The sequence below is a fragment of the Lepidochelys kempii genome, chromosome 28 (genome assembly GCF_965140285.1).
Source record: "Lepidochelys kempii isolate rLepKem1 chromosome 28, rLepKem1.hap1, whole genome shotgun sequence".
Taxonomy (NCBI): domain Eukaryota; kingdom Metazoa; phylum Chordata; order Testudines; family Cheloniidae; genus Lepidochelys; species Lepidochelys kempii.
This window is the reverse complement of record NC_136407.1, coordinates 6,044,222-6,066,790: the sequence shown is the minus strand read 5'-3', so window position 1 is coordinate 6,066,790 and position 22,569 is coordinate 6,044,222. Positions and strand designations below refer to the sequence as shown.

Here is a 22,569-nt window from a genome sequence, read left to right as displayed (position 1 = left end):
AGAAAGGAAATCTCAGAGAGAGGAATGGAAAAAGGGGTGAACAAACCAAAACATGTGCGGGAGAGATCAAATCTATCAGGATCTTATTTTCCCCAAACCCTTCCCCAGAGGAGAGAGAGGAAGGGATCAGTTCTGGGTCTGAATCTCACCAGAACTCTCAGGGGAAAGAGAGATTGGAGAGGAATCTGTTGCCAGTTTTCAGTCAGGATAGGTGGGAAGCCATGAGTGACCTCTGCCTAACGATTCCACATCTGCAGGGAACAATCCTGAACTTGGAGAGCTCACAAGATCTTTGTAGGGCATCCCAAATGTTTCCTGTACTCACCGACAGTTTTGGGGTTGGTTTAATCAATTCCTCACCTGTGCAGGCAGCTCTCAGGAGCACTTCTTTCTCAGAGCCGTGGAGGTCTGGGACCCACGGCTCTTCCCCTCGTTCCAGCTGCGAGATCACATCAGATTTGGAAACTGGAAACCCTGCTCAAGGCAAAGAAAATAAGGGAGGTCAGTGGAATTTGTCAGATACTTGTCACAAAGAATATTCCATGCTTTTAAGCCCAGCTCACTTTTAAGTAGTAACATCCGAAGGCCGGCTTCCTTGGCTCAAAGTGCCAGGAGATGATTATCATAAATCATATTCATTACCTTACTGCCTAAGGGCCAACTAACAGTGGGTCCTCATTTTGCTAGGCACAGTACAAACCGAGAAGCGTTGATGGCCCGTGCCCTGAAGAAGTTACAATCTAAATAGACAAGGCAGACACAGAATGGGGGAAGGGGTAGAACCCACCAGCAGAGTGAACTCCGTGAAGGCAGAGTGACAGATCTGATCAACACAGGCCTAGATCTTGAGACTATCGGATTTAATGTTACAACCAGGGCCAGTGTTTTCCGGAAATTGTCGCTAGGACTGCATTTTTTCCCGAAATTACTCTTTGTTTCTGGAATCACTGTTAATATCCGGAATTGCTGATCAGAGGGTGGGTGGGGCATGCAGGGTCACAATCCCCCAGATTTCTCCCTGGAGACACCCGTCTCCTCCCCAGGGCACAGGCTGGCTGCGGTTGAGACTTGATGCCAATTTCTTCCCTCCTCAGACAAGTCTGGGATCGGCAGTGGGACGCCAGGCTCTCTCATCATGCTGCAGAGAGGACGGCACTCACAGCTGCTCGCGGCCGTATCCACAGCACCTCTCCCCTGCACATAGCTGGTTCATGCCCCGTCTCTCCAGCACACAGCTGGCTCTAGGCTCTCAATGCCCAGTGTTTGGGCCCCACCTCCCCCACACAGCTGGCTCCTGTCCCCTCCCCCCAATGCACTTTCACCCTCTAAAGGATTATATATAGTTCATATTTGTCAATTACTCGGTTTTCATTGCCAGCAAACACTGCCACGAGTTATGACTGTTATCTGTATATTTGAGGCAGCCCTTGCAAGTATGAATACTTCACAGACTAGGATGCTGAGATGGGCCAGATGATACCGGGGAGGGCTGAGGGGTGGGCTTCCTGTGCAATCTGGTGTCACTACGGGGTGATGAACCCCAGATCTCAAGCCTGGGCATGCAGCTCTCCAGCTTTTGAAGCTTTGCCCCATGCAGAAAGGGGTAGTGACTGATTTTACCTCTTTCAGGAGACTGAAGACGACAGACTTTTTGGGGAGAAACAGCTGAGTTTGAGCTGACTGAGGAGGATCTTTTTGGGCTACAAACTGACATGACCTGATAACCAAGATGTAAGCTTTTAAGGAAGGTTTTAATATACTTCGGAAACTATCAGGGATTCCCAAGAGAACTGATGAGGGGACAATGGTAAATACGTATTCAGATGCTTTTCTTGTTTTATATCTTTTCCCCATAAGGCACACTGACACTGTCATGGATCCATAGGATCTGTGCAATGCCCTGGCTTTTAAACACTCCTTGGGAGGTGCCCCTTGAGTGCACTAGACCCCCAAGGGGTCCCACTCTTCCACAAGGATGAGCCATGGAGCTTCAACATCAGAGACTGAGCCTCCGGCTTCAACACTCCTATTTCAACCTGTGAGCTCTGCCCAGCAGGTCCAGCTGAACGACACTCCTCTTCAGAGACTGTTCCTCAGTCAATGCACAGAGCAAGTTTTTGCTGTGACATTGGGCAGACTTTTAAAACATAGCAGGGTTTATTAGTCAACCAAAACACAGCACTGGAAAGTCCTTGGATTAGCACAGAGAAGCGAAGAAGACAATATAGTCCAATGCTCTTGAGCCATGCTGGTGTAGAAAACACTTTGGTTTTCTTTTACTGTGCCTGTCCATTCCCTTCGCTTCTATAGAGCTCCCTGCGTCTGTGAGCCCAATTCTTCTTGCTCCCAAAAATATAACAAGTCCATGTATGCTTCACTCAGCCAAGCTGAGATCCTCCCATGGACAGGGAACTATTATTCCCTTCTCTCTGTCATAGAATCATAGAATATCAGGGTTGGAAGGGACCTCAAGAGGTCATCTAGTCCAACCCCCTGCTCAAAGCAGGACCAATCCCCAACTAAATCATCCCAGCCAGGGCTTTGTCAAGCCAGGCCTTAAAAACCTCTAAGGAAGGAGATTTCACCACCTCCCTAGGTAACCCATTCCAGTGTTTCACCATCCTCCTAGTGAAAAAGTTTTTCCTAATATCCAACCTAAATCTCCCCCACTGGAACTTGAGACCATTACTCCTTGTTCTCTCATCCGCTACCACTGAGAACAGTCTAGATCCATCCTCTCTGAAACCCCCTTTCAGGTAGTTGAAAGCAGCTATCAAATCCCCCCTCACTCTTCTCTTCTGCAGACTAAACAATCCCAGTTCCCTCAGCCTCTCCTCGTAAGTCATGTGTTCCAGTCCCCTAATCATTTTTGTTGCCCTCCGCTGAACTCTTTCCAATTTTCCCACATCCTTCTTGTAGTGTGGGGCCCAAAACTGGACACAATACTCCAGATGAGGCCTCACCAGTGTCGAATAGAGGGGAACAATCACGTCCCTCGATCTGCTGGCAATGCCCCTACTTATACATCCCAAAATGCCATTGGCCTTCTTGGCAACAAGGGCACACTGTTGACTCATCTCCAGCTTCTCGTCCACTGTCACCCCTAGGTCCTTTTCTGCAGAACTGCTGCCGAGCCATTCGGTCCGTAGTAGTGCATGGCATTCTTCCGTCCTAACTGTAGGACTCTGCACTTGTCCTTGTTGAACCTCATCAGATTTCTTTTGGTCCAATCCTCTAATTTGTCTAGGGCCCTCTGTATCCTATCCCTACCCTCCAGCGTATCTACCTCTCCTCCCAGTGTTAGTGTCATCTGCAAACTTGCTGAGGATGCAATCCACACCATCCTCCAGATCATTAATGATCAGTATTCCATTGATGTAAGTTGGTTCCAGCCAGTCCTTAATGACCCATTCATATCACCCCATGACAGTTACGTGACAAAACACCTCCTGTCTCCTGCTCTTTCTAATCATAGCAATACCAATCACAGAGGGAAACTGAGGTACGTATTGCCATGATAGAAGTATCACCAAAATTCCCACCTCTACCAAACACACACAGCTCACTGCCCTTGGAGAGAAAGCAAAGCTCAGGAACTGGAGGTTAGTGCAGTGAACACAGTGGATGATAAGCTGCAATCCTCAAACCCTGGTCAAAAAGGAGAGGCATGTGGGTCCCTACCCACAGAAAGGGGCTGGCTAGAGGCCTGATACCTGAGAGGCCATTCCTTGAACAAGACCATGGAGGCAGGGCAAAGGCTTAGCTACCCCAGAACTGTGACATCGCAAAAGCACATTGTGGGGAATTGTGAAATCTACTGACTCAGGTGTAATGGGAGGGAGAATTAAACTCCCCTAGTGCGTGGAGAAGACTGGGGAATGAAACACTAAAATTCAGGAGAAACAGCCTCTAATTCTTCCGGAAAAGGAGAATGTAAGAAACAAGAACTGGGCCGTGCAACTACAGGAGGGCCAGGCTCAAAGATCCAAGGAGCCTGCAGGGAAGACAGCTTGTGGCTGCTGCAGATGGGGAGAGCAGGGGGATAAGACTCTCTCCAAACTCTCACTCCTGTTGACACCAAACTGATTTTATGATCTATGACCTAGTCTCATGTATTTTTGGCAATTTTATGCTCACTGGAGGTAAAATGTCATTATCAGAGTATTGCTTTTTAGCTTGGAACATGCATGGAGGGGAAAGTAGGTGAACATAAATAAATGGGCTGTTAAGCTTGCTACGGTTAAGGGCCTTATATTAGGTTGAGGCTTTGTGGGAGTAGTTATGCTAAAGTCTGGGATTTACCTGAATGGGCCTAAAGACAGAATCCCAGGTCAGACATTTTGCACCCTCATTTTGAGAGACTACCGAGTAACCACAAACAGGGGCAATATGCCACAGGATTCTGAAAGAAGAAAGTTTGGGGTGGGGGCTTTAGCAATTAAGTTGCTATGCAGTATCTCAGCAGTTGGACCTAATTCATAGATTGGAATTATTAATAAATAAGTGATGTAAATCATGAGTATTAATGCTTGATGCTTAATTATGGACTTCCCAAAGGCCACATATGGGTTGGGGCAGCTATTGACATTATTGTAATCAGAGTAAAGGAGCAGATATGGTATATAGCCATCTATTACCATAAGAAAGCGGATAAAATACCTCTCCGAGTTACCATTTTTTCATTTTGTTGGGTCCCGAGACAGTTTAAACGGAAGGAGGGCCTCCCTTCTGATGGTCTCCCTTGCCCCTCGATCTTTGTTTCCAATGGTGTCTATAACTTGGAAGTATGCACAGTGCAAGAGCCTCTTTACTATACTTACCTTAGTCTAATCGTTATGTGACTTGATCCTTGCCTACGATTTCAGTTATAACTGTCTGTATTAAATCAAGCTTCTGTGTGTTTCACCAGATTTCATCTTCTCAATTAACTCTGAGCAGCCATGTACAAGGGCAAGTTGTACCCCAATACGTAGGTGTAAAAATTGTACAGGCTACACCACCACCCTGTCACATCATCATCAACGTGCCCATTTGTGCCTGGGTAGTGGTCCTGTTATGGGAAGAAGGAATGCAGCAAGGACTCAGGATCGGTGGCCAGGAAAGCTGTGCATAGAGGTGGGGAGGTTATTTGTGGAGGGGGGTAAGGAGTGGGAGAGGGAGGTCAAGAGTTAAAATAAAAATATTTGGGAAAAAAAATGTATAATGAAGTGAAACTGAACAGAAATAAAACTGGAGTGTAGGCTCTAAACCAACAAGGCCTGGGTAGGGATTCGGGGTTAAAGGTCTGGGATCTCCCACAGCTCTAGATCCCCAAACCCCTCCTCCCTCCCACTGACCCACCCAGCCTACTTCCTGGGTGTCCTTCCTCCACACTCCCCCTCCCCTTCGTCCCATTACTCTCAGCGGGCACCACCTCCCGGCACCTTGGGAAGTTCTTGTGTTCCCTCCTCGTCTCGCAGTACCTCATCCCTCCCTGCTACTTCTTAGCTCTAACCCTGGACACACCCTCCCCATTTCCTGGCACCCCAGGATTATCTCCTCCCTCCCCTTCTCCTCCCCTCCCATGGCTCTGTTCTCCCTTCACCCGTGGGGTCCTGAACGGCAACACTATGCCCTCTCCTATCAAAAGAGGAGCTCATCTGACTGTCACACAAGCCATGCATGAGCCATACACCTATTTACTCAATTTAGAATCCTACAGGCAGCGTATTTTCCTCTTAAAATGAGGAAAAGGCAGGAAAGCTACAGTTATTAATGTAGCCAATAAGGATACATTAAATGCATTTTTAAAATGACTGATGGCACCAAAAAGCACATATCCAAAAAATTATACTAGTGGGTGGGAGATGAGGCAAAAAAAAGGGGGGACAAGGAAACATGTCAAAACTTGTATGACAAATAAAGTTATTACTACTCAGGTTCTTCAGAGCTTCTAATAACTGAGGGGACAGGACTCCTTACCCAGCAAGACCACCGTCTCATAGTTCTCCTGCATGACGTCTCTGTAGAGGGCTCTCTGAGTGGGGTCCAACAGAGCCCATTCCCCCTTGGTGAAATACACAGCCACCTCCTTGAAAGTCACCAGCCCCTGAAAGACCAAGAGTCCCACACTCAGGACCAGCTTCCCCAGTCTCAACCCCACTATTCATGGAACAGCAGCACCAGGTAAATGGATGCTCCGGGAGGCACATGTTAACCGAGTCCCACCTCCATCTTGCTTAGAGCAGCCAGGATGCCTCACAGGGTAGAAAGAAAGAATCTTTGTGTCTCCCAGCTGACAGACGGAGGCAGGGTCTTCACATTTATCACATACCTACTACCCAGAGCTTGATATAGGAGATGATGCTGTCTCTGGACCCTGCTGGTGGCTCCCTGGTAGGAATCCCAACACTCTCCAAATAAAATACATGGAAGACAGGGGACGTCAATAGTAAAAACTATAAATTAAAAGGTCAGAATTGTAGAAAATTGGTAAGGGAAGCTATCAGAAATCAATGACGAATCAAGGAAAATAAGAAGGAAGTTATTAAAAGTATATTAAGGACAAAATCAATCCTAACAATGTCAGTGGTCCATTAGCAGATGGAAATGGCAGAATTATCAAAAATCATGCAGAAGAGGTAAAAGTGTTCAATAAATGTTTCTCTCCTGGATTTGGGGAAAAACAGATGCTGTAACTCATATCATAAGATGTTGACGACGACACTTTTTCCATTCCAACAATAACTCACGAGGATGTTAAACAGCAGCTATTAAAGGTAGACATGTTTAAATCAGCAGGTCCAGATAACTTGTTTCCAAGAGTTTTAAAATGACCTGGTGGAGGAGTGTGGTGGACTGTTAATATTGATTTTAATTAGGACTTGGAACACTGGGGAAATTCCAGAAGACTGGAATAAAGCTAATGCTGTGCCAATATTTAAAAAGTGTAAAAGAGATGACCCAGCTAATTACAAGAGTGTTAGTCTGACATCGATACTGGACAAGATAATGGAGCAGCTGATACTTGACTTCATTAATAAAGAAAAAAAGGAGGGTAATATAATTAGTACCCGTTAACAAAGGTTTAGAGAAAATAGATCCTATCAAACTAACTGGGGATATCCTTATTGGATGAGATCAAAAGTTTGGCTGCAGCAAATAGTATTGATGTAATATACCTAGACTTGTAATATATTGATGTAATATACCATATACTATGAGGCATATGACTTGGTTCAGCACAATATTTTGACTAAAAAACTAGAATGATACTAAACAAACATGGCATACATTAAATAGATTAAAAACGGTGATTGTAAATGGGGAACCATGGTGAAGTGGATTTATTTCTAGTGGGTTCCCGCAACGATTGGTTCATGGCCCTGTGCTATTTAACATTCTTATCAATAACCTAGAAGAGAATATAAAAACATCACTGATAAAGTTTGCAGTTGCCACAAAGATTGGGGGTGGTGGTAACGAATCAAGTGTCAGTAGATTCAGGCTCCAACACTGGGAGTCTGGGAAGTTTTCCCACCCCTGGCTGGGGGGTTATTTCCTGTTCCACAAGGAGGGGAAGTTCCATTCCCAGCTCCTGTGCCTGGAAACTAGGCTCAGTCTGACACTACACCCCATATTCAGCATAATGGCATGATAATAATATGATCAGCACATAACTATGATGCATTTTTTACAAGATGAGTCATGTGCGGTGTCATTGGAAAAGTTATGATTTGCTGAATATGATTATCCTATTTGTGTCCATGTATCATGTTTGTATCTGGAGTTACCGATATTGTCTATATATCTGCATTTCAATTGTGCTCCCTCTGGGTAATACCCATAACTAGCCTTTCAGGTACAACAACGAAGAAGCTCGACAAGTGCGGATGGCTCATCAACAAAGATAATGGACCACGGAATAGCTTAGCCTTTCTGTGAATAGCCTTCTGCCAGCCTATGAGTAATGGCTACTATGACTCAGCAGGGCATGCTAGGGCATGTGACCAGACCACATGACACTGAACTCCACTTTGGTACCTGTATTTTTCCACAAAGTGGACTGGTAAGTGACTTTGGAACAAAGGATTCCCACCATATGGAAAAGCTATATGAATGTGGGGTGTGACATCATCTCTTGGCCTCACTCCCCACACAAGAGAACTCCTGGAAACACCTGAGGAACAAAGACTGAGCTGGCAGAAGTGCTGGTCCCAGGCTAAAGGGATTTCTAGCCTGTGTATGGAAACTTGGTGAACTGCTTGTATCAACAGTCAGGGTGACAAATTGCTAATTCATGTCCTATCTATCTAGCATGCTAGGCTTAGTTTGCATTTTTGTTTATTTGCTAGGTATTCTGCTTTGATCTGTTTGCTATCTGTTATAATCACTTAAAATCTATCTTTCTGTAGTTAATAATCTTGTTTTATGCTTTATCTTAGCCAGTGTATTTTGAGAGAAGTGTCTGAGGAGAAAAAAATCTCAGCTTGGCTAACACAAGCTTGTTGTGCAGCTCTTTCCCACATCAAGGGGAAGGAAAACTATATTCATGAATTTATATTGTACAGATCTCTGTCCGGTTGAAGACAGTATAATTCTGGGTTTATACTCCAGCATGGGTGCAAAACTGGGGAGCTGGGAAATTGGCTGTTGTCTTCTATCTGTCCTTGAGTGACTTAGGTAAAGCACTCAGGTAGCTTAGTTGGATATAAAAAGAAAAGGAGGCCTTGTGGCACCTTAGAGACTAACCAATTTATTAGAGCATAAGCTTTCGTGAGCTACAGCTCACTTCCTCAGATGCATATCGTGGAAACTGCAGCAGACTTTATATATACACAGAGAATATGAACCAATACCTCCTCCCACCCCACTGTCCTGCTGGTAATAGCTTATCTAAAGTGATCATCAGGTGGGCCATTTCCAGCACAAATCCAGGTTTTCTCACCCTCCACCCCCCCACACAAATTCACTCTCCTGCTGGTGATAGCCCATCCAAAGTGACAACTCTTTACACAATGTGCATGACAATCAAGTTGGGCTATTTCCTGCACAAATCCAGGTTTTCTCACATCCCCCCCACCCCCATACACACACAAACTCACTCTCCTGCTGGTAATAGCTCATCCAAACTGACCACTCTTCAAGTTTAAATCCAAGTTAAACCAGAACATCTGGGGGGGGGGGGTAGGAAAAAACAAGAGGAAACAGGCTACCTTGCATAATGACTTAGCCACTCCAAGTCTCTATTTAAGCCTAAATTAATAGTATCCGATTTGCAAATGAATTCCAATTCAGCAGTTTCTCGCTGGAGTCTGGATTTGAAGTTTTTTTGTTTTAAGATAGCGACCTTCATGTCTGTGATTGCGTGACCAGAGAGATTGAAGTGTTCTCCGACTGGTTTATGAATGTTATAATTCTTGACATCTGATTTGTGGATATATGATGCCACCTGCTGTCATGTTGGGTGATAAGAGGGCCTGGAGAGGCTGGCTGAAACTCCAGCAAAGCAGTGTGAGAAGGGCCAGCCCACCTTGAGGGTTAGAGGGCACAGTGGTTCCCAGAAGCCCCCAGACTGCACCCCAGGGGTGACAACCCGTCACTCCCAAGATTACAAAAGTCTCAGCAGATTTGTCACATCCTGTCCCCTCCCTTTCTCAACCCTAGATATTTCCTGCCAGAGGAGAAGCTCCCACCCTCCTATGCATTTACTGCTCCTCTCCCTCCAAGCAGAACCCACCACCAGCTCCCTGATAATCCCTTACCTGAGCCCGATCCATTGCAGCCATTTCCTTCCCCCGGGAGGATGGGATGATCTGGAGTGAAACGTGGACGTTATTCTGTAGCCTGCCAGGGCGAGAAGGGAATGTGAGAGAATTCAGACGGGGCTTTTGTCCATTCCACAAGCCAATTCCCCCCAGGATTTTTCCCTGCTAATGGACATTCTAGGTTCTGCCACACTGTGAAGCACAGAGTGACCTTATTCCAGTACAGGTCTAGCCCCCTCCCACCAGGATGTAACGCTGTGAGACATGGTGAAACCCTCCCCGTAACAGAGGCTCTCAATTACACTTATCAAGTTTGCGGATAATATCAAGCTGGGAGGGGTTGCAAGAGCTTTGGAGGAGAGGATTAAAATTCAAAATGATCTGGACAAACTGGAAAAATGGTCTGAAAGTAAAAAGGATGAAATTCAATAAGGACAAATGCAAAGTACTCCACTTAGGAAAGAACAATCAGTTGCACACATACAAAATGGGAAATGCCTAGGAAGGAGCACTGCGGAAAGGGATTTGGGAGTCATAGTGGATCACAAGCTAAATATAAGTCAACAGTGTAACGCTGTGGCAAAAAAATCAAACATCATTCTGGGATGTATTAGCAGGAGTATTGTCAGCAAGACACAAGAACAATGAGGAGTCTTGTGGCACCTTAAAGACTAACACATTTATTAGAGCATAAGCTTTCGTGGGCTATGACCCACTTCTTCAGACCACAAGACTCCTCGTTGTTTGTTCTGAAACAGACTTACACAGCTACCCCTCTGAAACAAGACACAAGAAGTAATTCTTCCACTCTACTCCGCGCTGATTAGGCCTCAACTGGAGTACTGCGTCCAGTTCTGGGTGTCACATTTCAGGAAAGATGTGGACAAATTGGAGAAAGTCCAGAAAAGAGCAACAAAAATGATTAAAGGTCTAGAAAACACGACCTGTGAGGGAAGATTGCAAAAATTGGGTTTGTTCAGTCCGGAGAAGAGAATACAGAATGGACATGATCACAGTTTTCAAGTACATAAAAGGTTGTTACAAGAAGAAGGGAGAAAAATTGTTCTTCTTAACCTCTGCGGATAGGACAAGAAGCAATGGGCTTAAATTGCAGCAAGGGCAGTTTAGGTTGAACATTAGGAAAAACTTCCTAACTGTCAGGGTGGTGAAGCACTGGAATAAATTGCCTAGCGAGGTTGTGGAATCTCCATCATTTGGGATATTTAAGAGCAGGATGGACAAACACCTGTCCGTGACGGTCTAGATCACGGGTGGCAAACCTGAGCCTTTGAAGGAGCCAGATTTTACCAATGTACATTGCCAAAGAGCCTCATTCATATATAACGATTATACACATGTGTGTGTGTGTATATATGCACACACATACATTATCAACTTATATAATGTATAGTAAACAATAATAACTTAATCTTTTACTTAGTGGGACTTCTGCCAATCCTTGCTTTCAACAATTCCCTTGAAGTTTGGTTTGTGTTCAGTTGTGCTCACACGCAGCAGTTCTCTTAAGTGGCTGTCTGTCAAAATGGATCGGTGCTTGGATTTCACATGTTTGAGTGTCGAGAAAAGAGACTTGCAAATATAGGTTGAGGGAAACATCGAAATTAATTACAGGGCTGTACCTCTGGGGTATTTAACCTTTGGTACAGATTTCCAGAAAGTAAGGGTCCCCTCTACCTTCTGAACGGATTTCAATCTTCCAAAAGTTCTATTATTTCCATCTGGGATGTTGCTTCATCAGTGACTAAAGGGGGCTTCAGACAATTGGCTTTCACTGCCCTCGCCTGCAGGCACCGTTCCCCACAGCTCCCTTTGGCCGGGAATGGGGAACCGCGCCAATGACATCTTTGGGGGTGGTACCCACTGGCGAGGGCAGCCCCAACCCACCGCCAGGAGCCACTGCTGGAGATGCTGGCCACTTCCGGGAGTGGTGCAGGGCCAGGGGAGGCAAGAAGCCTGCCTTAGTCCCACTAAACGACGCAGCCACCATGGAGCCGCTCAAGATAAGTGGCACTGGGCCGAACGCCTCCTGCCCTGAGCCCCCCCGTACTCCACACCCCCTCCTGCACCCCAACACCCTGCCTTGAGCACCTGCTCTACCCCTGCTGCACCCCAACCCACTGCCCTGAGCCTCCTCCTGCACCATGCACCCCTCCTGCACCCCAACCCCTTGCCCTGAACCCCTTCCTGCACACTGCACTCCCTCCCACACCCCAACCCCCAGCCCTAGATTCACGGCCCTGCGTACAATTTCCCCACCCAGATGTGGCTGTCGGGCCAAAAAGTTTGCCCCCCTACCCCCCCCCCCCCGGCTTAGAGATTCTCTGCCAGTCAGGAAGTGGTAGCAGCGCGGGAAGACTGGCAGCTGATAGTTGGAGGGGTGAAGAGGTTTGGAGTATGGTGGGGGGCAGAAGCGGCTGGGACTGGGTGACCGGGGGCAGGTCAGTCTCCATGTGGGACACTCGCTCCTCCTGTGCCCCTTCCACACCCTCTTGCGAGTAGAGAACGACCACTCTGTCCCCACCCCCAGAGGCTACCGGTGTCTCAGGACTCTCCCAAGTTGCACCCACTAACTCTCTTCCCATTTGGGGTATAGCTCAGGGCAACAATTTCCCACCAAGAAGAACCCTGCTCTCTGTTCTGGTGCCACGGGGGCCTGTGGTGGGCAAATGGCAGAACTGCAGCACTTCTCGGGGACAATGTATTTTCTTCATCCAAAATAAACAAACAAATAAAATTCTGCACTGGAGGTGAATTCTGTGCGTACGCAGTGGCGCAGAATTCCCACATGAGTTACTCACAACCTGCACAAACATCACCTGCTCACTCCCATCTCTTCGCCCTATGTCTCCGAGTCCCAGAGCTGCCGCTGTCATTAATGCACACAGGCTTTCTCTCCTGATAGTGCTGGCAAGACCCAATCCAGTGACAGGACTGAACTCCCTTATTTTCCCATCACATGGGACAGTCTCAGCTGAGGGGGAGGTGAGAGTGGGAGGGGGTACAAAGTGGGAGGGGGTACCATGCTGGTCACAGGATATCAAAGAGAGGTATTTTAATAGGTTCTTAAACCTAGACCCACCTGGGTCTCTCCAAGAGATCTGAAAGTGGCAGAAGAAGACAAACAGGAAGACAGAGTTCAGGACTTTTAACCAAACATTTTCAAGCCCCTGGAAGAAACTACATATCCCTTCTGCCCCCTGGGTATGCTTGTGTCCTATATGAGGGACCACCTTCATGTGTGGTGGGTGCATGGGTGGGGTCCCCAAACAACTAGACCCATCTGCAGACTGGAAAGCCAGGGCAACTCCAGTACAGCATGAGGAGTGTGGTAGCAGTTCTGGAGCCTCTGCCCCCTCTAGGTCCCATGGTAGATGGCTCTGGCAGCATCAAGTGGGTCCATCACTGCAAGGGAAGGCTGGGGTCGTGTCTGAGATTGGGGTGAAGAGTGTGGGTGAGGGGGGTCCATGCCCAGGAATGGGGGATGGAATTCACCTCCTCACTGCTCTGCAGAGACCAGCAACTAGGGATTTATCCAGTGAAGTGAATTTCACTCTGGGTGACTTTGAGCCAGCCACTGAAAGATCCTTGTGCCTTAGGTTCCACACTGGCCAAAGGAGTTTACCAGTACTTCCGCCCCAGACTGCCGGGGGCAGCCAGGGAAAATTAGTAGGTTATGGGAATTAGAAGGTGAAAATTCATTACGAACTATGATATGTGTGTGTTTATTATTAAATCATCAGACACCCAACAATCCCGGTCCTCCTTCCGATGAGCTATAAATGCCGAAGAGACTCAGCTCCTCATCCTGCAGTGAATTTCTGCCCCTCCTCACTTTCTATAGCAACACTTTCAAGAACAGGCCAGGGAAACATGTAAATACTTTGAACCAAATTCCAGAAACTGCTGAGCATGCACAAGTTAAAATGAAACCAAGGTCCCGTCGCTCTAAGGACCTGGCCCCTAGCGCAAAATAGGAGACACTCGCCAGAAATCTGAAACAGCCACTTCATAACTGATAGAATGGTATTTATTTATTGACTTTTGGGAATTACCAATAAAAGAAACAATGCAGTGAAGTTGATACCCTGAGAGAAAGATCTCATGTGTCTTTACAAATCAGTATAAACTAATCTGGAACTTTATAGAGTAAAATGCCTTATTCTTAGCCCATGGTGATTAACTGGAGTCACTACAGGGCAGAATTAAGGTTGGGTGCCTTAGCTGTGAATTTCCATCCCCTAGCACATTGCGATTGCTGTTAAGTGGGTTTCGCAAAATTCATTTTGCCAATTTTTTTTTTTCAGATTTCAAATGATGATATGAGTATTTATTTTTAAGCCCTTTTTTCAATGTTTACAATTTCAATGTTCAGCGTTGTGGGAAGTTATGAGGGTGGTCAGACAACAATTATTTAATTTCAGTAAATGTTGAGATTCAAAAAGCCAAATCTTTATAATGGTTCAAACACAAATTGTCAACGTCACATGCAAAATATACAGTGTAAATATCCTTCAATCAAACTTGAATATCTCCAGAAGCATTTCTGTATTTTACCTATATAAATATTTTTTTCATCTGTGTGTGTAGAGTGAAATCAACATGGACTGGGAGCTGAGCTGACCAGGAGGCCAGAACTCACGGGGGGTTGGGACAAGAAGTTAACAGGACTGGGTAGAGGCACTTCTGTATATTTTCCCCCGTTTACCGTCCTGCCATGTATTTAGCTTAGAAACTTTTCATTCACATTTAAACACATTGGAGCTAAGCTGTGTTGATGCATTTCCACTTACAGTGGTACAGTTTTAATTAGGTGCTTAATTAGATGTTTATGCAACACAAAGCAGTCAATAACTGGTGTGCTTTAATTAACTTGACTGTGTGTTGTGCATCCGTTTTAAAAAACAAAAAAGATGGTGTGAGCGAGTGTCAAAATTTCAGGCATTAACACGTGGAAATTAGGGCTCAGTTCATTTCTCATGCGTTTATCTCAAAATTTTATTTTCGCTTTTGAATCAGCATTAATACCATGGTGTTCTAATAGCATTGATATCTATTTGCATAATTGTTTCCAAGATTTCATTGGCTATTGTGAACCAGCCATCTTAACCTTTTATTTTGAGATTACTAAATACAATCCAGCGTACGACTCCTGAAAGTCTGCAAGCCCTGGCCGGTGACATGCTCCCTAGAGAGCAAACACCTGATGAGCCCTTTTGCCCCTAAAAAGCACGTTTGGCTCTTTGACATTGCTTTATCCACCCCACCAGAAAATGCTATCGGTAACCAGGTAATTACAGCGTACCTTCACTAGGTATAGTCCTACCAGCTATGTGCCAAAATTCAAATGGTTCTGTTTGGTTTATCTTTCATGCAGCTTTGCAATTACTAGATCCCATTTAAAAACGAACTGAAATAACCAAAGCAAGTTAAGAAGAGAGTGGCTTCGGGCACAGGTGGGGGTAAAACAACAAAGGGAAAGAACTGACTACGCAAAAAGGGAACATCCCAAACTATCAGAGCCCCAGACCCCCGTCCAACTGAATCCACCCAAGGCAGGCATAACAAGCTGGGCCCCTGAAAAATCACCCATCCCATCTGGCAGTGAATGCCGCATGTTCCAGATGGAGCTATGGTGTGCATCTGCTCTGCTGACATGCTGCTTTGGTACGGAAGGCACCACGGCCAAAGGGAGCAGAGACATGGACTCCTACAAAACACAATCCCAGATACACCTCCAACATCACATCCCTTTCCCCCACCTCCACGATGTCTGCCATCCCTTCCCCCACTTCCATGTGACCACTCTCAGCCTATTGCTAACAGTTCCTTCTAGCCTTCAGCACTATAAATAAATAAAACATGGTGTTACAAAAGGTAGATCGTGCCAGGAAAACCTGATCTCCTTCTGTGAGAGGGGAACTAATTTTTTGGACAAAGGAAATGCAGTAGCTCTCATCTATCTGGATATCAGTAAGGCATTTGATACAGTTCCACATGGGAAACTATTCTTTACATTGGAGAAGATGGAGATTAATATGAGAACTGAAAGGTTGATAAGGAATTGGTTACAGGGGAGACTACAAGGAGTCATACTGAACGGTGAGTTGTCAGGCTGGAGGAAGGTTACAAGTGGAGTTCCTCAGAGATCAGTCTTGGGACCAAATCTTATTCAACATTTTTATTCGTGACCTTGGCACAAAAAGTGGGGGTGACACACAAAGCTGGGAGGGATTGCCAACCTGGAGGAGGACGGGAATATCATCCAAGAAGATCTGCATGACCTTGAAAGCTGGAGTAATAGAAAATGGGATGAAAATTAATAGTGCAAAATTATGCACTTAGGGACTAACAAGAAGAATTTTTGCAATAAACTGGGGATTTATCAGTTGGAAGTGACAGAGGAGAAGAAAGACCTAGGTGTATTGGTTGATCACAGGATAATTAGGAGTTGCCAATGTGATGCAGCCGTGAAATAGGTTAATCCAATTCTAGGATGCATCAGGCGAGGTATTTCCAGTAGACACAGGGAAGGATTGGTACTGTTATACAAGTAGTGATGAGACCTCATCTGAAATACTGTGGGCCATTCTGGTCTCCCATGTTTAAGAAGGATGAATTCAAATTGGAATAGGTGCAGAGAAGGGCTACTAGGATGATCCAAGGAATGGAAAACCTGCCCTAGGAGAGGAGACTCAAAGATCTTGGCCCGTTTAGCGTAACCAAAAGAAGGCTGAGGGGAGATATGATTGCTCTCTATCAATAGATCAGAAGAATAAATACCAGGGAGGAGAGGAGTTATTTAGGTTAAGCACCAACGTTGGCCCTAGAACAAATGGATATTGGCCATCAATAAGTTCTGGTTTGAAAACAGGTGAAGGTTTCTAGCCGTCAGAGTGAAGTTTTGGAACAGCCTCCAAAGGAAGCAGTGGGGGCAAAAAAACGAACTGGCTTCAAGACTGAGCTCGATACCTTTCTGGAGGGACTGGTAGGATGGGACTGCCTACAATGGCGTGTAGTCAATCTGCAACTGCTTGCAGCAAATATCTCCAACGGCCGGTGATGGGACACTAGATGGGGAGGGCTCTGAGTTACTACAGAGAATTCTTTCCCAGGTGTCTGGCTGCTGGCTCTTCCCCACATGCTCAGGGTCTAATTGATCGCCATATTTGGGGATGGGAAGGGATTTTACCCAGATTGGCAGAGACCCTGGGGTTTTTTGTTTTTTTATTTTGCCTTCCTCTGCAGCATGGGGCATGACACGTGTCATTTGCATGTTTAAACTCATGTAAATGATGGATTTTTTTGTAATTTGAAGTCTTTAAATAATGATTTGAGGATTTCATTAACTCAGCCCAAGGTTCAGGGTCTATGACAGAAGTGGGTGAGTGAGGTTCTGTGGTCTGCGATGTGCAGGAGGTCAGACTAGATGACCATGATGGTCCCTTCTGGCCTTAAAGCCTGTGAGTCCATAAACTGTGCCTTGCGTTGCCCAGACACTGATGGAGATCAGGGCCCTCTTGTGCTGCGCATGGCAGAGAACCTGATTGAGATCAGCACGCCCATTGTGCTGGGCACTGCACAGACAGAGAGGGACAGTCCTTGCCCCAAAGAGATCACAATCCACATAGACAATGGGTAGAAGGAGAGAGGCTGTGACTTCCAAGGTCAACAAGCAGGTCAGTGACAGAATGAGGAACAGATCCTGCTAACTCCAGAGCCCCGTCACCCGCAGCTTGAAAGGTCCCCAGACCCCACTGTATTAGGCTGCAGAAAGAGGTGGTTTGTCCATTGATGCACAGGCTGTCTTGGCTGGGAAGCTCAGCTGCGGTCCCTGCACACAGCTGGGGGTGGGTGTCCTGGGTCAGGAGAAGTCAGTGTCCAATCCTGTGGGGCTGTGCTCCTGGCTCATACCTCCAGCACTCACTGCTGCCCCTCCGTTACCAGCTGCACCGTTCAGCCAGCCCCAGGCCTCAGTGAGGTCACTGCCCCCGCCCTCCACACAAACCCACACTCCAAACCTTCAAACTGCGACATGGTGCACCAGTGCCAGAGTGCACTAGTGTGAATTGTGTCTGTACTAAGGGTTTGCACCAATGCCTAAAACACCAGCGTGGCAGAGACCTTCAGTACCCACAACAGCAGTACGGGATCTATTTCTAGCTCTGTCACGGACGTCCTGGGTGACCTGGCACACATCAATGTTTCTCCTCCCAACTTTAGTCTGTTTAAGCAGCTGCCCACTCACTGGGGTCTCCTCTCTCTCCAGAGCTGCTCACCACTAAAATCTGTGTGAGCTAAGGTAGGTGAGCTCTGGAATAGTTTTAAAAGGGCGGCTGCTAAGTCTCTTTCCCTGGAAGAACAGGTAGGAGAAACCTCTGTCAGAGAGGATCTACATATACTTGGTCCTGCCTCGGCAGAAAGAGCTGGACTTGATGACATCTTGAGGTCCTCTCCAACCCTACATTTCTATGATGCTATGCAATATATATGTATAAAAACACAACATACAGAATAAAACCCACCACAACATAATGTCAGGCACTTCAGACAAAAAAACTACACTCCACAGCAGGAAATGACAATACAAAGGAAAAGAAAGCAACACAAGGCAAACTAAGACACCCTAGGACAAAAGTACACAATGGAAAAGAGCTCAACTCAAACCAACACAACACCGGCACCACACAAGCTGAGGCAAAACAATGCTCCATAAAACTCTGCAACACAACATGGTGCATCACAGGTCCAAATGGCACCATGCAAAACAGCTCAGGCTAGAACGACACAGCACAGAAGTGAATTCATTCAATGTAGGCCTGGAAGGGAGCTTGAGAGGTTGTCTACGCAAGCCTCCTGTGGTGAGGCAGGACCAAGTATCCCTAGACATTCCCAGACTGGTGTACCTCTAACCTGGTCTTCAACACCTCCCATGAAGGAAATTCGACAACCTCCCTTGGAAGCCAATGAGATGCAAACACAGACCAAAACAAGGCTGTGCGCACACACACGCTGGGCTTGCGGTTAAGGGGAGAGGCAAGGATTCAAACAATCTGGGTTCGGTTCCCAGTTTTGCCCCAAATTCTCCATGCGAACTTGAGCAAACCACTTCAGCTCTCCGAGTTTCAGCTTCCCCATCTGTAAAACGGAGAGCAGCCTCCCACCCTTTGCACGATTTAGCCTTTGAGCTTCTTGGGGCAAGGAATCTCCGTCGCTGTGGGCACGTCTACCCTGCCGTTAGGCACCGGCGGCCGGCCCGTGCCCGTTGACTTGGGCTCACACGGCTCAGGCTGCGGGGCTGCCGAACGGGGGGGGGTGGGGGGTGTCGATGGTCCGGCTTGGGCTGCAGCCCAAGCTCTGGCCCCCTCCCACCTCGCAGGGTCTGGGCTCAGCCTGGAGGACATCTACCCTGCCACGAACCAGCCCCTTCGCCCGAGGCCTGGGCGCCCGAGCCGGCTGGCATGGGGCCAGCTGTGGGTTTTTCACGGCAGCGTAGAGATACCCGTACAGCGGTGGGTTGAGCACAGGGCCAGGCCCAACGGGGACACAGACCTCAGCCAAGGTCTCTAAAGAGCCCAGCGGGGCTCAGACCGCCCCCCCCCCCGCCCCCCCTTGACGTCTCTGCCACTCCAGGAACAACGAGGTCCCCGGTTTTGTCCCCCCGCCTCTGCGGCACCCGGCCCGAGGGGGGCCCGATGTCGCCGCGGGCTGACGCAGGGCCTGGCACGAAGGGGGCCCCAAACTCGGTCAGGGGCTGTGCCCGGCACCCGGGGGGGGGGGGCGGGGGGGACCTCAGTCCGACCCCTGGGGGGGCGGGGGAGGGGGGGGAAGCGGGAAGAGCGCCAAGGATTTGCTGTCGGTATTTCAGAGGGGGGGAGGAGGACACGGGGCACAGGCGAAGGGCACGTCCCTGCAGGGAAAATGGGGGGCAGGGGACCCCCCCCGCCCCAGACCGGAGACCTGAACTGGCCACGGGCGGAGGGGGGAGGGAACGGGGTACGGGGGGGGGGCAGAGCCCGTCTCAGGGAGGTGGGGGGAGGGGGGGTCACCCCGGCTGCCCCTCGCTGCTGTGGGGACGGAAAGGGGGCAGGGCGGGAGCGGGGGGGGGGTCCCAGGGGAGGGGGCAGCGGTAAATCCGGGGGGGGGTCTCAGCCCCCCCCCCCCGGCCACGTCCGGGCTGCGCCGACATTTTCCCTCCCCCCTTCCCTCAGGTCTCCCCCCGCCCCCCTTCTCCTGCCCCCCGCCCCCCCGGACAGGGGGCAGAGTCACCCCCCGGCCCCGCCCCCGCGGCTCGCTCCGGTACCTGGAGGCTGCAGCGCCGCCGGCCCGATCTGCGCATGCCCGGCTCTCCCTCTATCTGCGCATGCCCGGCTCTCCGCCCGCCCACCCCCGATCTGCGCATGCTCAACTCCCACCCCACCCCACCCCCGATCTGCGCATGCCCAGAGCCGGGCGACCTAAAACCCTGCTCCGGCTCCAACGGCCCCGCACGAGCCCGGCAGAGCCGCGGCGCCTTCGCAGCCGGGTTCCCCCGCCCCCGCTCCCCACGTCTCTTCCGTTCCGAGAGAGTCAGGAACTACATCTCCCAGCCTGCCCCGGGGCCGCTTCCGCCCTTTCCGGCCCAGGTAAGGGTGCGGGTTTCCGCGGCTGTTATTACTGCGCATGCTCCGTGCGCGCCCCGCTCGTGCTCCCGCCCCCTCCCCCCGCGCCTAACGTCACTTCCGCCGCGTGTGACGCGGGAGGCCGGCCGAGCCGGTGCGCCTCCGCCCTGGGGTCTGTGTTGGGGGGGGGGCTCCGTCATTAACCCCCCCGTGCCCGGCCGGGGGGGGCTTTCTCCAGCCGGGACCCGCCCCCCGGGCTCTGCCCGCCCCCGCCCCGGTGAGTGGGAGACCCCGCGGGGGGGGGGCAGGAAAGTGACTCTCTGCCCCCGGCACGGCTGGGATTGGGGGGGGGCAGAGACTGGGGCCCGCGGGGGGGGGTCCCTTGGGGGGAGGGGGGTGTCGGGCGGCGGGGGGGGTGGGGGTTGAACTGTCTCTGTGCAGCCAGGAAATTCCCGGGGGGGGGAAGTGGGGGGCGGGGGGGGGGAGTTAATTGGATCCTGTCCCTGTTTGTGCCCCCCCCCCACGGGCACAAATGCCCCCCCGGTTTTCCCCTTTCGCTCTCGGTAGCTCCCACGCGGCTGTAAACTCCCCCCCACCCCCCCATTGATCCGCTCTCTGGTCTCCCCTGATCCCCCCCCCGTCTCTCCCTCCTCCTCACATGTCCATTGAAACTCCCCTCCCGTGGGGGGGGGGCGGGATTTCCTTTCCCCCCCCCCCCCGTTTTATCCGCAGCGATTTGTCCCGGTGTCAGTGGGAAGTTGGAGCCCGGAGCCATCCCCCAACCTGGCTGCCCCGGCGTGGGGGTGGGAGGAGACGCCGGGTCTCTGCCCGGGCGGGGAAGCGACTCCTTTGGTTCCGCTTTTCTCTAGCCTTGCGCTCAGAGACTTTGTTACGGGATGGAGGGAGCGGGAAGGGGAAGGGAGTTTGAAAATCTCTCGGTGGGCTTAGCCTGGCAGGAGGGGCCCGGTCTACACGGTAATACAGAGAACAAGCATTTTCCCAGCACGGCAGAATCTAGGCTGCCTGTCTGCAGGGAAAGGGCCTGGGGGAGTCGTGATGTGAAATGAACTAAAGCCCGTTCCTAAACCTCCACAACGGCCCTTCTCGCCCGGCCAGGCTGCAGAACGACGCCCAAGTTTCCCTCCAGCTGATCCCGTCCTCCCATGGGACAGGGGAGAGAAATGGCTGCAGAGGAGCCAGCTCAGGTAGGGATTATCGGGGAGTTGCTGGTGGGTTCCTGCAGGAGGGAGAGGGACAGCAAATACACCGGAGAGGGGAAGGTTTGCACCATCTGGTTTGGAGGTTGGAGCGGGGACAGGAAATGCACAGGGTGGAGAAAGGGAGGAGGCCAGGGGGTGGCAGACCTGCTGGGAGTTGTTTAATAAGTGGCCTAGATTCTTGGAACAGACCCATGAGGTTCGGAGGTGGAAATGCTCCAATCTGGTGAACAGAAAATAACCCAGCTACATGGGGCTGGGAAAACGGACCAGACTCGTAGTGCTGGAGCCTGATCCAGCTAACCAGCGGCAGCGCTGAGATTTGAAAGGACCACTCACCAGTCAGGCTCAGGGAAGCTGCCCCTCGCTTCATATCCAGCTCCTCACAAGGAGGAGGGTGTTGGGCTTCCAGCCAGGGAGCTCGCCCTGGACCCTGCTAGGGGCTCCATCTCCGGTATCAGTCTGTGGTTGGTCGGAGTGTGATGGATCTGCTGAGAGAGAGGAGGGTCTCTCTCTTCGCCCCCTCACCCTGGCATTTCCTGGATGCTGTGAGTGGGATGGGGGTGCAATCTGTTGACTGTGAGCCTCCCAGAGCTTCCATTTGATTGGCTCCTCTCCCCCACGAATAGTGGGGCTGTGAGTGGGGCAGCAGGCACTGAGTGTGGGACTCTTGCTCTTTCAGGGGCCGGTAACCTTCGAGGAGGTGGCTGTGTAGAAGACTGGGCTCTGGTGGACTCCGCTCAGAGAGCCCTCTACAGAGACGTCATGCAGAAGAACTATGAGAATGTGACCTCCCTGGGTAAGGATTCCTGTGCCCTCGATTCTTGGAAGGGGAAATGAAGAGATAAGGTTCATGCCAGCCCCACAATGCCACCTCTGCTCTGTCCTGTTTCTGCATCACCCCAACATGCCACTGACACATACAATACCACTCTACCCTCTCCTCCTACAGAACACTTCGGGAACAGAGCACAGGAGCAGTATCTC

General features: G+C 49.5%; 2 protein-coding genes across 13 annotated transcripts in view; one reads left to right on the top strand and one right to left on the bottom strand.

The window, feature by feature from the left end:
* The window catches only part of LOC140904217 (uncharacterized), an 85,592-nt gene extending 65,439 nt beyond the window's left edge, over window positions 1–20,153 (bottom strand). For 3 of the 7 annotated variants that reach the window (XM_073326626.2, XM_073326620.2, XM_073326624.2), the window contains exons 1-4: window positions 20,068–20,153; window positions 9,744–9,825; window positions 5,962–6,088; window positions 361–474 (exon numbers count right to left, since the gene is read on the bottom strand). In XM_073326626.2, the coding sequence (XP_073182727.1) occupies window positions 361–474; window positions 5,962–6,088; window positions 9,744–9,767 (265 nt within the window). In that variant the 5' untranslated portion in view covers window positions 9,768–9,825; window positions 20,068–20,153. Of the gene's footprint in view, window positions 1–360; window positions 475–4,659; window positions 5,939–5,961; window positions 6,089–9,743; window positions 10,488–10,510; window positions 10,691–20,067 lie in introns of those variants that run through there. The other 4 variants (XM_073326621.2, XM_073326629.2, XM_073326622.2 and 1 more) reach the window with 4 other exon arrangements.
* A 52-nt stretch (window positions 20,154–20,205) lies between these two features.
* The window catches only part of LOC140904593 (uncharacterized), a 42,981-nt gene continuing 40,617 nt past the window's right edge, over window positions 20,206–22,569 (top strand). For 4 of the 6 annotated variants that reach the window (XR_013635102.1, XR_013635103.1, XR_013635104.1 and 1 more), the window contains exons 1-3: window positions 20,485–20,642; window positions 21,482–21,570; window positions 22,265–22,381. Coding sequence is in view for 3 of the 6 variants with exons in the window: in XM_078850924.1 (XP_078707050.1) it covers window positions 22,348–22,381 (34 nt within the window). In the remaining 3 variants the exon portion in view is untranslated. Of the gene's footprint in view, window positions 20,390–20,484; window positions 20,643–21,481; window positions 21,571–22,264; window positions 22,382–22,569 lie in introns of those variants that run through there. The other 2 variants (XM_078850925.1, XM_078850926.1) reach the window with 2 other exon arrangements.